This window comes from Colius striatus, chromosome 11 (assembly GCF_028858725.1).
Source record: "Colius striatus isolate bColStr4 chromosome 11, bColStr4.1.hap1, whole genome shotgun sequence".
NCBI classification, from domain to species: Eukaryota; Metazoa; Chordata; class Aves; order Coliiformes; family Coliidae; genus Colius; species Colius striatus.
In genome coordinates, this window is record NC_084769.1 from 23,525,006 (window position 1) to 23,541,129 (window position 16,124).

A 16,124-nucleotide genomic window follows, 5' to 3' on the forward strand; every position below is an offset into this window, starting at 1 on the left:
ATTTCAGTCTGTAGCTCCAGAACAGCCTCTGTCCTAGGGTGAAAATACCTCGCTAGTAAGCTGAGACTTTTTTGTGGGTACATGGTAGTGCTTATGCCCGAGGAAGTGTCTGACCTCACTTTGCAATAATGATGTTCTGTAATTGCATACACAGACTGTGTTGCCATCTCCTTCCAAAGGCTTTGATTCTTCTACCTGCAGAAAAGGACTTTTACCTGGACTGCTTGTTCTAATTAGATAGATAGATAAATGTATCTCTTTTAAGGTAGATAGCAAATATTTTGAGAAACACCAAGTGATCTCAGATCATCTTGATCATCTCCAAACCAAGAAGGATGGCCATAGCTATTTGCTTGGGTCCATGTTCTCTACCTCACTTGTCCTACTTACAGCTCCAAGAGCCAGAAGAGCCAGTACATCCAGAGGCCTCAGAGCAGTATGTGTGCCTCAGGCTATGCATGGTTATGTGTAAAAGCCATTACAGGAGGCAGGAACTCACTCTCCTGTGAGCACTTGCCTGTAGACTGAAGGTCAACCTGGGCTTGTCATTCAGAAATGATTCTGCACCACTCTACCACAATTCAGCACTCCTGAGGCCAAGAGTGAATTGTATAGCAGCCTAAACTGATCTATATCTAGTCTGTTGCAGGTCTGCCCTTTTCACCCTAGTCTGCACATTGCCTTATCTTCAGAAGTATATAATCCCATAACATGGATTTACCGGTAGCACCCAAAGGTCTTAAATAAAATTTTATGCTGCATGAATGTTCTATCACTCATTTTGATCAGTAATTTGAGCTTTCAGCATTTCCTTTAGGAGGATGAAGATCAATTCATTTTTGATGCTATACATTTTTCAAAGAACCAATACAATGTCTCATGTTTCTCCACACAACAGAAAGGGAAAAAGTCTCCTTTCTCGGTATTCTAAACTTTTCTTCAGTTACTGTTCTACCTAAAAGCTCACTGTGATTTTCCTCCAGGCATTACTACAAATACATCTTTTGTGTTTTTAACGTTCTTCGCTGGCTATTCTGCATGCTTCTATGGTGTTTTTATGGCTTCTCTCAACCCATAGCCCTTCAAAGCAACATATTCAGATTCCACCCACATAATTCATTCAAGTCCTAATGTGGACCTGACAGTTTTTAGCTTTTTGCATGTGTCATCAGGTCAAGCAGAGAAGAAAAGCCTACTGTTAAACCTCCATCGCTACCGCCTACTTGCGTTAAGCTTACAACTGTCACATCCACACATAATTGCCAGATATTAACTGGTGAAGACAAGTCCACTCAGCCAGATAACACACACATAAATTCAGCTCTCTTTTACATAAGTATAAACTCAAGATAAATCTGTGATGTTATTCTGCCATCTTTGAGAGCAAAGCAGAGACCAGATTTCCTCTACAGGAATCCTGTCCTGCCATTTGTTGTTTCTGTCTCTTTGTTCTGCTGCATGATATTCTGTCACAGGCAGATGAGAGATACCTTTGAGTATCACTGGGAGCCACTCTATTACTGATCTGTCTAAAACAAACATTTTCTTTGGAAAATTATTTCCCTTGATCCATCCTAACTTTGATGCTTGCTGAAGCTTATGAATACAAATATCTAGGTGGTTGGCACTGTTGGTGCCATTTGCCACCAGAGGAGGTGGATCCCTCCATCTCTCGTGTAAGCACAGTGATGAAACTGAGGACAGCCTCTGGCATCATGTCTGCATTCTCACCACAGAGCTCTGATCCTGACAGCTGATGTGCTGTTGACAACTTTATTCCTGTAACTAGCAGCCAAAAGTAGAAGTTTGATCTAGTGGCATCTCTTCAGCTGAAACAGCTTCCTTTAAACCTTTTATGTTTTCTGCTGTTTTGTTATTATTTATATTAAATGATGCATCTTAAAACACGCAGGAGCTATCTGAGCCAAGATTTCCTCTAGTGCCAGAAACAGCGAGGCCTGATTTCCTAAACGTTTGTGTTTCATGGCTGTCTGAGCTCTGCTCAGAGCTTTCTTCATGGCTGGGGCATGGGTGGTTTCTTCATGCCTGTGGAATTCTGTGTGAATAAGCTTTTGTCATAATGCAGGAACATACACTACATCCTTTTGCCTGAAGGATACAGGAGAAGAGGGCATTTACGTGACCTTTCTCTTGTCCACAGACATCAATTTTCACAGAAAATTGGTAGGAGCTTCCTTACTTTTGAAAACTCTGGGTTATTTTTTCAAATTTGACAAATATCTAGAGAAGGAGGGAAAAACAGACAGATGGTGTTAAACCACATTAGCCTTGAGGCTTTTTTTAGCAAGTCAGGCTAAAAAGGAAAGGGACTGAGTCAATTTTTTCCTGCTACACTTTCCTATAAATCAATCTTTTCAGAGGTGTAGTGGTGGAACTGTGGTATTGGCAGCAGTGGGAGGACATCACTCTGCAGAGCATTGCTGAGCTTTATCTGCTGTTGCCTTTGTATCTGCCTGCTCCTTCTTCTGCTTCCCTATCTCCTGATCCTCACAGATGCTTCTTGCTTGGAGGAGGCCGTGAGGAGTGGGACAGCAGTGACAGCTAGCCAGGGAAGAGAATACCATGTGTGGTAGAGCTGTGTGAGGAGAGGGAAGTTTGTAAGTGGACCCATTTGTTTTGTACACAATGTGGAGAAGCAATAATGAATGTGCCAGAGATGGGTATCCTCTCTCTATTTGCACTGTAATTGTGCTCTTTAGTCTGCATTTTATTGCATGAAGCAGGGCTGGGGATATGGAGGAAACAAGAATTTGGCCTTAAAATCCAGCCTGGAATATACTATTTATACTTTTGTCATTAAGCAGATAGAATAACTAAATCACCGGTATTAGTAGTATAAGCCTTTAGTAAAAGATTTTGTCTTCAGTTTAAAGAAGTATTGAAGGTCTTTTACATACCTCACTGTAAGAAGCTGATGGAGACAAGGTACGCGCTGTTTCCATCACAGTATTGCTCAGATGCACCTTCAAGGTTGGCTCCATGACCTGCATCTTTCTCCACCAGTGAGTTGGCAGTAGATGTTAGTTGTGAGTGTTGTTTGAGAACATCTCTCTACACAAAAACGTAAGACATTCTTGTTACAGAGCAACAAGGAATGAATAGGCTTGTCAAGTTTTTGAATGCTGTAGTTGTACTCTGGCAAGGTGAGGACATGTTGAGAGCTGCAAGTAGGGGAAAGGTGAAAAGATGGCAGTAGACAACAAACACAATTAGTCTGTGATCTAGAATGAATATTTGCCTCTTAAGTCCATTAATAGCCTTGTTTACAGGTGAAGGAGAGCCCCTAAAGCTGCCAATAGTATCAGTTCCTATTAAGTCTTTAACAGATACAGGACAACCTATAACCTGCAGCACAGTACATGGCAATACATAACATTTAAGTGACACGGCTTTCATAGCTATATATTTAGGAAAAAATTTTAAAGCCTTTTCTTAGAATTATGTCTTGCCGGAAAGTGAAGAGAGAGGAAAGTGGGGAAAGCACTGAGCATGACTCTCCTTAAGGACAGGTGATATTTCATACTCTTGACCACTGACTGATCTGTGCTTTTTTCAAACCTCAGCTGCATAATCCTGCAGTCTGACTGCCAGGATAGAATTTTGTATTCATAGAAAGGGAAGACACTATTATTTGGGAACCTGATCAGTGCTGTTTCTCAAATCATGAGACATCCTGAACAAAGATCACTTTCCGTGGCACCATCTCCATGTCACAGTTCCCGGCATGTCTCAGAAATGGTACCTGTAGAGGGAGCAGAAGTCACGAGATAGCTGTGAGAGTGCTGACCTGCCATAGCAGCACAACAGTGTCATGTCGCTGGCCACTGATGCTTCTTATTGTCAAGCCTCTTCACCCTTCAGGTGTGAAATGAGGATTAGAGGATCTGTGCATATTGGTTTTCAGGTTTTGTGGAGATGAACAAAAGAGAATTCACACTGTGATCCTTAGGCAAAAAAAAGGGCAAACATTCTTTCATTTTTTGGAACATAAAGATTATGCAAAAAGTGTGTGACTAAAGCCCTTACTAGTTTTCTATGGCATGTATGAATATTTATAACATTTAGAAACCTGCATTTGGAATGGATTAGAAGATAATGTGCTGGCCTGCTGCCACTATTCCAGACTGCCTAAAATCTGAAAGGGTATTGTTGTGTATATATAGCATGCTGGTAGTAGCAGTTGCTTGTTATATTATGCAGTTGGTTCTATTTCAGAAAGATCCAAATTTAGGTTTGTATGACTTTTCGATAATGGTCTTTCTTAGCACAGTGAGTAAACAGAGGTTAATTTTTGCAGGCATTAACTAGAAGTAATCCTCCATTTGAAGAAAGATTGTAAGGAGCTGGCAATTAAACTTCCATCTGAACATTTTCTCTGTACGTGTTTCTAGTTTTGTATCAAAAGAAGAAAATCCAACTTATCGACAAGATTTAGGAAGAGAAATTCTCTTTCATTTCATATGCCATTTTCCTGTTCACTTTGCACCTTCCAAAGAGGAGCTCATTTGAGTTTATACTAGACAAGAGCTCTTCAAGGATACATAATGCTCCAGAACCTCCCCATGGGGCTGTGATCCTGTCTTCCATCCACAGCTTCTCCATCTGTTCTACCTTAACACCAACTTCCTCATTCATTTGTGTATTATTGCCAGGATGCTTCTGAATTCACAGATTGAATGAGATTATCCTCAGGAACAGGCAAAATAACTCCTTAAAATGAAGCCTTTAAGCCAACTGAAGGCTAGATGATCTCTAAAGGTCCCATCCAACCCCTACCATTCTATGATTCTATGATTCTATGATTCTATGAAGGAAGCCAGGCAGCTCAGCCTTTAACCAGAAGTCAGACAAGTTCATTGCCACTACTGTTTTCCTTGCCTGGAATAGGCCATAGAGTGAGAAATTTGGAAATAGTGAAAAAAACACCATTTGCTGCACACAGAATTTGTCTTTCAGTACAATACAACATCACAATACTCATTCTACATGCTATGCTTTTTTTTTCCCCGAAGAAATTCCTCACATAAAGAAAATAAAAGAGTAAAAGTATTCCACAGACCATACTCTTTTGGATAAATCTAAGTTTTCACCCAAGAAGCTTAATGCTAAACTAATTAAACACAGAACCTACAGTCTAGCTCCAAAGACAATTATGAAATGCTGCTTCAACACCTAAACATTTCTAGGTGTGAAAAATCAGGGAGTGTGTTAGCAATCTGCTAGAAAGCACAGCAAGCAACACTAGCTATATCCATAAAAATGAAGTGTTCTTAAAAACTTCCCTTCAGGTTAGATTTTCTTGAAACTTGATCAGTTTGGCTGTTCCAGTTCAGCTTTATAGTCTCTCCTTGAAATAGTTATTTTAGGTGAGTACTTTTTGAAATGGTATAAATCAAAATAGCAGTGTCCCATGACCGAGCCAAATATGAATCTGTAGACTTACGGAACACTCATGTTTACATGTTCACACGGTCACATTGTTTTGATTTTCATTTGATTGGGTTAGACTTGAAGAACCAACACTGCAATATTCAGTGGGTTCTGTCTCAATCCAGTATTATAAAAAGTGCTTATCTTTGAGTATTTCAGAGGTACCATCAAGTCAGTGGGCCTTACTCGCATACTTAATGCTAAGCACATTAAGCAAATGTTTGCAAAGTAGGTGCCTCAGAAAATCTCCCTAGTAATAGTCTCTTGAAGAGGTATGAAAACTAGCATAGGATAAAAATTACTCTTACTTCAAATCTACTTATTTTTCACATGTAAATACATAAGACTTTAGGAACAATGTAAGCAGACCCATATGCAGATTCCCTAGATCTTTTGTGAACTTGTGTTTTAGGATTAAATACTTTAGCTCAGTTTTAGAATAGCCACATTTCATTTGATTATACTATGTGTAATCAACAACAATTTTGAATGTGATATATCCCTAGTGTTTCTAATGCTGACCGCCGGCTACACCCATTTTTGTATGCCCAACGGTGTATTAAAATGCCTAAGATTATCTAGCATCTGTGTAAAGGAGTGTTTTAACATTGTTGCTCCCACTTCAGGAATGACAAATTTCACAAAGGTATTTTCTTTATAACATCATTTTCATGGAATATTATATTTGTGCATGCCCTAGGTTTTCCTGTTTACTAGTAAGAAATGTATCATTCCATTGTGTGAGGTCTTATGACTAGTTTGTTAATCTCACACAAGATTTCAAGAAGGTATGAAATACCCTGGTGAGAGTGTGCTGTGCTAGAAGATGTGGCTGTTGTAATTGTTGGACTGCGTTGAAGTGTTGGAACAAACGTTCGAATCTGATTAGGAATAGCAGAGGAATTTCCCTCCTCTGCTTTTCCTTAATCTAAGCGAAGGGAACAAACAAATGTTATCTTTATAACTGTGACTGAATTAAACTGTCTAGCAAAGGAATTCAGTTCTACTGATGGAAGTTTTGGTTTATATGATATTATGCAGAAAAACTAATTTTGCCTCTGCACTGGTGGGTGTAGTGCCTGTGTGGTGCTAATCACAGAAGGCAGTTAAAATTTTGCAGTCCAGAACTAAATTTGAAATCCTTCCCTTTATGACTTACCTTTATTTCTGTTCTTAAAAACTTCTGTAAAATAGCATCTGATTTATCAGAGCAAAATGTGTTAGTGAATATTTTCTCACCTATGTGAGTGAAATGATGGCTTACGTACTGAAGAGCAAGCACAGCCAAAAAGGACTGAAGTGACTTCAGCCTTTTTTTTGTGAATTGCTAGAAGTGTGCACCAAAAGTGAATCCAATTTTCATGTTGGGTTAGATACGCTTGTGCAAGCTAACACTAACTGATCTGTTTGATGAAACTTGCCTGCAGGGCACAGTTCTAATGGTGGCCATGCACCCTCACGTGCTCATTTTACACTGCCATTTTCCAGGAGGGCTGCATTTTAAACTCAAATTCATATGAAAGGTGAAGGCTTTTTAATTGCTAAGTATGTTCTAGAAACGGCCTTGCTGTTAGGAACTGATGGTCTAAAAATTAACATGGGTATATTCTCCAAGTGCTCTATATGATAATCTTTTTACTTTTTAATGTGGTAAGATGTTATCAAAGAGAGCACACTGAAGGGGCTGATTTTCTTTCTTAGTTAAGATATTTTACAGCATCCAAGCAAGGGAAAGGGTTCTCTGAGCGCATGTAAATTAGGCTCATGCTCATTTAAAGCCTGTGTAAATGCAAATCACACTCTACATATGAGAGTATCAGCATTAAAATTATATTTTCATTCATATGACTGCTTTTATTGGCATATGTCTCCACACTCAGGCACAGTTAGGTGCTTCGTTTAAATGGTGATGAAATACAGTACTTGTTCTCTGATTGCATCCCATCTTTTCTTTCCAGCGTATGATTGCCAATACTGTCAGGACGGTGAAATTCTGCCGAAGCCAATCTTTCAGTAAGTGTATTACAACATCTGCGCAGTCAGCATTATCATCAGTAGCTACAATAATTATGACTAATTCTCTCTGTACTAGAATTGAAAAGCCTCGTTTCCAGTGATCCTTCCATGTTTGGATCCTCCAATATGTCACAGAGTGACATACCTTTCAGGAAGCTCTAATAAGCCCCTTCTCCATGTCTTTTCCAAGCATGTGAAGGAGTTAAATATCTGTGAGGTATCTTCACATCTTCAAATTAGAATTGGTTGGAATTAGCCACTGGCTTCAGAAGTGGTTGAAATAAGGCTGGCAGACAACAGCACAGAGACACATGCAAGATACTTGCTTGGATAAACCCTGTTTTTATGGGAAACCAGTCCAGAAACGTGACATTTGTAAGTGACATAGCTGTACAGGGTGATGAACTGGTTTGTCAGCGTAATTGCCAGAACTTACTTGAGACCATGTAAGATGACAGAGCTGTGTGGTCAAAAGAGGCTTGCTCTGTGGTTCTCATCCCATCTAGGTGCACATCAGTCCCGGTCACGCTGTCATTTCCTCAATGCTTCGTTCATTTCACCTCTCAGCAGCCTTTCCTCTTTCTCAAAAAGAATGGAATAAATAATATAAACCGATATATTTTTGTAAATATAAGTTCTTTCCATCTGGGTCAAAGCTTAACTCTAGAAGATCAAGGGAGCTGCTTTTTTTTTCTTTTATCCCATCATCAAGGTTTCTTCTGTCTATGTATCTTTTAGTTCCCCGGTGTTAAGTACTAGTGAGACTTCCACGTATTTAGAAATGGAAGTAGATTTTCACAATGTAGGCTGTAACAAAGTGTCAGTTGAAAGATGTACCGTATGCAAGTCCCGTGTTTTTTGTGTGTATGTGCATTTATATAGAGTAGATGCTTCAGTGTCTTTCCTTTAGAGGAGTTTCAGTTCCCTAACACATATTTAATTAAAAGGTAAGCTGTTCACTGTGATTTTAGCTCAGTGGTATTTTATAATTGTTGTTGGAGTAGGTACAGTAAGTAATAGAGTAGGTAAGTTAAGCAGTGTAAACAGGTAGTAAATTCTGAGGCTTGAGTGGGGCAACCATGAAGAACTACAGTGCTATAAATATTTAATACTGAGCTAGAAATGGGAGTATTTCATGAAAGGAGGCTTATATCAGCTGTATAGTTTTGGATCTGTGTTAAAGCTGCCAGTTCAAGAGCTGACAGGCAGCTTTAAATTGTACTAGTTAGCTATATAATTTATAACTATTGACTGCTAAAGTGACGTATAAAACTGTAACTGAGGGCCATCAATTTGAGCAAATGTAGCCAAGGATATCCGAGAGAGAAAGTTAATTTGTGAGGGCAGTAACCAGAAAGACTACCAGATAGGGAGGAAAGGTTTCAAAGAGAGCAATTTCTAAATATTTTCTTTTTAACTCACCGGGATCTGGTGTTTCCTGTGACAGCTTGTAAGGAGATATGCATTCTGTTCAGGCATTTGTTCGTTTAAGTGTATCAATCCTACATCATTTCTCTTTCACCAGATCCTGACGCAGCCCTAACTAATAAGAACCATCAGGATGTTCGGAGCTATGTGCGGCAATTAAATGTGATTGACAACCAGAGAACTTTATCACAGATGTCTCACCGACTAGAACCGCGTCGAGCATAAACATTTGAAGCAATGATGAGAAATGATCTTTTATCCTGTCAAGGTCACCCGTTAAGAACTTCACTTTCTCTGCTACCGCACTGCCACTACAAAAATAAGCAAAAACATATCCCTAAGGTCTTAGGCAACGCACAATGTACCAGTCTGTCAGAGCACTTTGGCTGAGGAAGAATTTATGCACTGTAGCTGTATGGGTGGCCATGTTGTTAACTGTTAATTCATCTTAAAGTGTAGTCAACGATTTCTCATATGGATAAAGGCAAAAGATAAAATAGCATAGTTAGTGAAAAATGCACAAAAAGCTTCTAAGAATTCTAAGGGAGGTAGTGTTTTTCTCCCTAGTTAAAATCTGTATTTTATGATTTATTTTCCAGGTTGGGACCAAAACTGATCATCAGTTTAGCTTACCCAGCTACTGTTGACCTCAGTAGAAGATGCATGTAAGCATCTGATGAAAGACTGTCAGTTTAAGAGAGATCCAAGGAATAGTTCCATTCAAAGACTTAGAAATATCTCCATTTGAAATACAACAGATACTAAGAAAAATTTCTAATCCTGCTGCCTACTACTGCAAGCAGTGTGGCCATTTCAGAAGACATGACAGGACTGAAAAGATATTGAATTATAAATATATTAATCCATGTTTACATTTTACTTCTTTTTTAAAACTACCAATCAGGTTTTTACAAAATTCCATGATGTTCAATGCATAAAGGTAGCAAAGGACTGGTTCAAAAAGAGCACAATATGCACAAATGGATTTCAACAGAAAAATTTCCTGGACATTAAAACCTTAAACTTCAGCCACAAGTAGTTGTGGCTGGTTAACACATATTTTCTGATCTTAAGCTTTTACAAGTATCTTAATTTTGGCCAATTGTTTTGCACTTTCAATACACTGTAAATAAATGTTAATCGGTTATGTTCTAGAATATTTATTTCTCTAATAGCTATTGTGCCAAAATAATTCAGTTTTATTTATTTTGTTCAGCATGTTATGGGAGTGCTGCTTTTGTCTTTATACTTTGTATGCATTTAATGTGTAGGAATTGTGTGATCTATGTTTTCTGTAAACAACACGCAGTACCTTATTAAACGTAATTGCCGGAAAGGTTTAGTCGCTGGCCTTATTTGCACTTTCAGCTTCATTCCTGCATAAATACTGATGCTGTTAATTGGCTGATAGGGCAAAATTCATTTTTCATTTGCTGAGCTTCGAAACCGTAGTTGGCCTACATCCATTTTGATATGGATAACCAATTTAAAGCCAATCAGATCCATCTGTGCCACAGGGGGTGACAGTCTTGCAGTGATGTAACACTATGGTTTTATTAACTGGTTCATTTAGAGTTGCTAAGGAGGATCCCTACCGTCCCATGCAAAGACAGAAAACATTTAAATTGGAACAGTTTAAATGAAGGAGGGATTTATTCTTAATTTTATCTCTCCCACTAATTTGTCCTGCTCAGCCAGTACTGTGAGCGCCGTGAGTTATCTCAGACAGGATTTTACCACAGGTTGGGTAACTCGAGACCTCGGCTAATGTAGCACTGGAAAGGCCTCTGGCTTCAATCACCTCAAGGAGGCCCATCAGGTCTTGCAGCCATGTGGGAAAAGGTGATTTTGCACGTATTCTCACCCCTCCAAGATCCTTTGTGCCAGCCCAGACTCTAGGGTATGGCTGTACACCAGGCAAGCACTGGTGACAGCCAAGCATGCGCCAAGGGAATGATGATGTTCAAATAGCAAAAGTATTTCCCACTGCATTCATACTGGCTCTGCTCTGCAAAACTGGATGTCATAAAACTGATTAAGCCTGAAATTAGAAGCTGCAACTATTATCTCATAATTAAGCTTCAGAGAGGACCTCACTGATACAGTCTAGGTTTTGCCTCAGACACAGAGTGTACTTCTCTTGGCGTTGACCAGGACTGTGTGGAGTCAGTGTACACATAAGCATTCAGTTTTTTATTATGTTATTTATTTTTATTATTATAAAATAATAATGAAATAATTGCATTCCTTTAGTCAAAATGTAAATTCTGCAAAAGCTGAGAGTCAACGGGGAAATGTTGGTACAGAGAACCACTGTCTGCTCAGTACCTGCATTCTGAAAGAATTACACAGTTAAAAAATACTCGGCAGCATGATGAAATAATTTATTTTAGCTTTGCTGTCTGACTAGAAGTTCAAGATGATTCAGAGGAAAACCATCTAATAACATAGAGACAAATTTGTGTCACATTATTTCAAGTGAGAAATATTTCTTCTTTCCATTTGTACCGCTCTATGAATATACTTCATATGGCTTTGTCAGATACAGAATCTTCCCAGAAGTAAAGTATGCAGTAGAATAAACTACAGGGACATAATTAATTCAAAAGACATTTTAATTTTTACAATAAATTTATAGCGTTTGTGAGTTTGTGATTTTATTTGTTCCAGATTTGTTCCTATTGTTTGGACTTTCATTTATTTCCATGTTAACTGGTTTATAAAGCTGCCAAGTTTCAGCTTGGCTCTGCACATAGACTGATTCTTCATCTGTTTAGTATGTTTTTATCCACTTGGTTTATTCTTCTGTTCCTTAGAACCTCTAACTTTTTTACTTACTTGTTGCCAAACAATCTCTGTCGTGTAGATACATCCCAGTGATACAAATAGAGGTTTTATGGCACCTCCGCCTCAACAGATGAATGCAGTTTGCCTGCTTGGTGAAACTGGAGCCTGGCATTTTTTAATTTTCCAATAAAGGGTGCTATATAAATAAGAAGTGTTTCTATCTCTGTATCTAACTCATTCGAGTGGTTCAGATAGTTGCTATGGTTCTGATCACACTCTGCATACCTAGAGATTACATGAATAAAACTGCCTTCTGGCACTGGGAACCACACTGGGCTTCTCTCTCCTGTGTTGACTTTACAACAGGAAGGCAGCTGTTGATACATTGCTCTTGCTGTTTGAAGTCTAAGCGACTGTTGCAATAGTGTGAAAAATGAATAGGAACTTGTGAGACACTGAAATGTCAACACTCCCATATTGCCTTCACCCTGTGCTTGCAGCTGCGAGTCACAACTTGATCCGGCTTCAGTGGAGAGACATCCCTCACCTGCGGCCTCTTAGCGCCGCACTGTAAGCCCAGGCTCAGGTGCCGTGTCAGCATAGCCAAGCACAAGATGGTCAGGCGATGCCCAGCCCCACACTGCTGATGGCCTGTACTGCTCTGGCTGTAGCACACCACTTGGCCTGGTTTTGGCCTGTGACAACAAGCACCGTATGTGAGTGTCCAACTATTATTGGTGGGGCAGCATGTGCCAGACACCATTGCCAGTGAGAAATTAGGAGAGGCCCATTCGGCCTGTCTCCTGCTTCTCCCTGCAGCCCACCAGTGGGTCGCAGGAGGCTTTGTGAAGAAGGCTTTGTGAACCCTCCGTCACACCCTCCTGCACAAAGGGCATAAATGCTGCAGCACAGCTGCCTCCTTACTTCAACACTTTAGCTTGAAAAATTATAAACCTGTTTTAAAAAATGATGATACCACAGGGTGATAGATCATACAATGATGATGTGGCTGGTCTGTGCCATTTGGCTTCAGGCCCCAGAGCCCCTGACCCCGTTTTATCGACTGGCAGAGCCGCAGCTGCAAGGTGGCCAGGAGGCTGTGCCTACAACAAACATCTGCTGCTGCTGAGTGGAGAGGCAGCGAACTCTGGAGACAGAATGGTGACAGCTTGGGCATTTTGGAAAACGTTCTCCATTACAGGGTTCCACTAGACACGGATTTTTGCCGGAGCAGCACTACAGAGCACAAACACCTCTATTTAGGGCTACAGAGCCCAAAGAGTCACAGAATACAGCTCCCTCCACCACTGGAACATTTCTCTATTGTGGCTTTGTTAGGATTTGCTGCTTTTCTCAATGACCAGACGCTGTACTGGCCGTTGCTAGACAAAGGCAGGGAACAAAGGTTAAATCCTGGGAGGCTGAATCCAACATACCAGGAGGCTGCTACTGTTTGGTAAAGGCAGGATCCAAAATATTTTCCCTGAGCATCTTGTTCAAACCTGATCAGCCACAAAGACATGATAGTGCCAGATAAAAGAGTTCAAATGTATTTGCAGAACCCTGCAGACGAAGGGTTTGGGCTTTTTCCTCCTAAGGAAAACGCTGTGAAGGCACACAGCCTCGGCAGACCAGGTGTAAAGAGAGACAGAGACAAAAAAAAAAAGTCCTTTTTTCAAAGAGATCCTGGCAAAACAACCTTTTAAGTACAAGAAGTTTAAATACAATTTAGAAATCTTACAAAATACGTTAGAGAGAAATCAAAAGGTTTAACCTGCAGGGGTACCAAAAGAGATAATGAATTTTGCTTTAAAAAAAAAAAAGAAAAAGAAGTATTTTAACAAAATGTAACGGCAGGAAATTATAAGTCTAAATTGTTAACATAGCTTCTTAGTAAGGTCAACTGCATAATATACAGTACCTTAACCTCTTCCAGCAATTTTTAAACACCACGCAGCTTAAATAGACTACTTCTGAATTCAGCAGTATTTCTTCTGGGAGCTCTGAATGCAAATCAAGAGGTAATAGTGGAAGAAAATTAAAAGATGTGCTATTCTCATTTCATTTTTTGTACTGGTAATAAGGAAAGCAGCATAGAGAGTGATATGGCAAAGTGAACCTCTAACTTGAATAGCTTTTCTTTCTCTGTTAATCTGAAATGCATTACACCCTGCCTTTTCAAATAATCATAATGTTCTTTACAGTAGCCTGCATTAAAGTTTAGCAGGCACAAGCAGCAGCTGTCACCAGAGGTCAAGGTATTAGCAATCAAAGAAAATAATGACCAGATTAAAAAGTTACCATGAAAATTACTAAACCAGAAACTTTTACAGTGGCTTATCTTTGCCTTGAGCACAAACAGCCAGCGGAACCCTGTCTCCAGAGCTATGGCTGTGCCCAGGGAACCCCTGCCACCCTTGGGCATCTCCCCGTGGCAGTACTGTGGGGCTGGTTGGCCCTCGGTGGGGATCATGGCACAGACAGTCCTTGATCGGGATGATGACATGGCCTGCCTCAGCAGCAGAGGAGACTCACACCCCTCCACTTCTCTCAGAATAGGCACTGCCACCCCAAACCAGCTCCTTCCTGCAGGACAAGAAGCTCCCCAGTAGGGACAGTGGCTAAAACATGACCTCCATCCTCTCATTGTGGTGAAAGGCTGTGGCCAGTGTGCGACAGGAGCACCCAGGTTACAAACTCCTTCACACGCTTACCTGCACAGCATCCAACAACGGGTAAAACTGGCTTTTATTTCTTCTGCCCTGTGCAGTGCTTTAGCAATAAAACACAGTTCTCATACAGTGCCTAACTAAGGAAATAACCTGTAAATTCACAAAGGAAAATATTCCAACCATGATCTTGGTGTTTTATGACTCAAGTGATGGGGGGACTACTGTAAAAAGGAAGATTCTTGTAATTAAAGGGATAAAAAAAAGAGCATGTAGAGCTACAAAATCCACCATTTACATCTAGCTGCTGAAGGATATTTCACAAAGGGTTCATTTTTAATAGGTTTGGCACTCCAAGGTAATTTCTGAATTCAAAATAAACTCAGAAAACTACATGAAAATGCACAAAGAATGCATAATTACTGACGCAAATTGGAATATTTTTCTTGGAAACGCCATGTAATAAAAACGTGACACACAGGGGTACTGGTAAGAGACTGACCTTTATTTCCTGGCCCTAATCCATTTGGGTCAGAGTGACAAAAAGTAAAGCCTTTGTCACATTGCAGGGGTCAGCCAGTCGTGTTTAATTTTTTTTCCTCTTTTTGCTTTCAAATGCAAATAAAGCACATTACCAATGAAAATAATGATTGTAAATGAATACCTCAATTAAAGGGCATTTACATAAAGATATGTAGGATAGAAGTGACAGTAGATACTCCAACATCCTAACAGACAATAATCCATTTCTTAATCAACTTCTGTCAATAATCATAAGCTTTCTGCTCTCCATGGTTTCCTCATTATAACACCACCTCTTGTGTTTTTAAATAGTTCTTTCTTCAGATGCCGTCCGAGCCAGGGAGTGAATCCGCTAGCTGTATTTGCCGACTCTTTGTGGTTTTTCACAGGTGTACATTATTTCTGCGCAGGAGTACTGTTGGCAGCATTGTGGATGTTCTCAGATAACAGAGAGCCAGTGTTGCCTTGGGTTTTCTTTAGATGTCCTCATTCTCTGTAGGACTGACCCTTGAGGGCTGCGGTATTGGCAGGTTGCTGCCTAGCGTCTGTTTGAAATCTAACATTTCCTTCCATTTGTAATTCCTGCCCTAATGTTTCTCCTGTTCCAGTTGTCTGGCATGTAACTCCTTTGTGATGCTCCTGATCAGTTAGCACTGGTGCCAGAAACTAGTTAGAGGTTTGCACGGATATTTTTTTTTCCCCTTCCTGCCACAACTAGTTGTTGTTAACAGTGTGCTAGTGTTTGGGGGGAGGTGATCACCTTTTTTTCAGAAAGACAGGCAAAGGGACTAAGATGATATAGCTAAACAGATTTATCAAGAATAAGGGCTTTTCTGAGGCACTTTAATATTACTGACATTTTCTAGTCTAATTTCATCGTTAAATCCAAAAAAGAAAAATATGTGTTCCTCAATATGGAGATTTGTTTCTAATTAATGTACTTGGGATTAAACAAGTAGCAAAAAATGTATCTATTAACACTACAGCACGTCACTAAAAGGAGTTAATATTTTCTTTTTCTTTCAAACAGACTCCCTGTCAACGGTGGCCAAAGTTTTCATTACCTCAGTGGCCGCCTTTACTTCCCAAGAAAGGTAAATATACTAAATAGTTAGATACTAATTACTTTTAATAAAGAAAACACCATAGGATGCTTTAAACCAGCTGTTGAATGTTCTGTGTTGTCATCTTCCCTCGGTGGTACTCAGAGGTGCAATTGTGCCTGCCTCTCCCCAGATTCCTTACAGCCAG

At 39.8% G+C, this 16,124-nt stretch overlaps 1 protein-coding gene across 1 annotated transcript in view; it reads left to right on the forward strand.

Annotated features, from left to right (window-relative positions):
• Positions 1 to 9,120, forward strand: part of RAPGEF4 (Rap guanine nucleotide exchange factor 4) — a 151,679-nt gene extending 142,559 nt beyond the window's left edge. The window contains exons 30-31 of the mRNA XM_062004607.1: positions 7,410 to 7,464; positions 8,993 to 9,120. Of these exons, the coding sequence (XP_061860591.1) occupies positions 7,410 to 7,464; positions 8,993 to 9,120 (183 nt within the window). The remainder of the gene's footprint in view (positions 1 to 7,409; positions 7,465 to 8,992) is intronic.
• Positions 9,121 to 16,124: the final 7,004 nt, after the last annotated feature.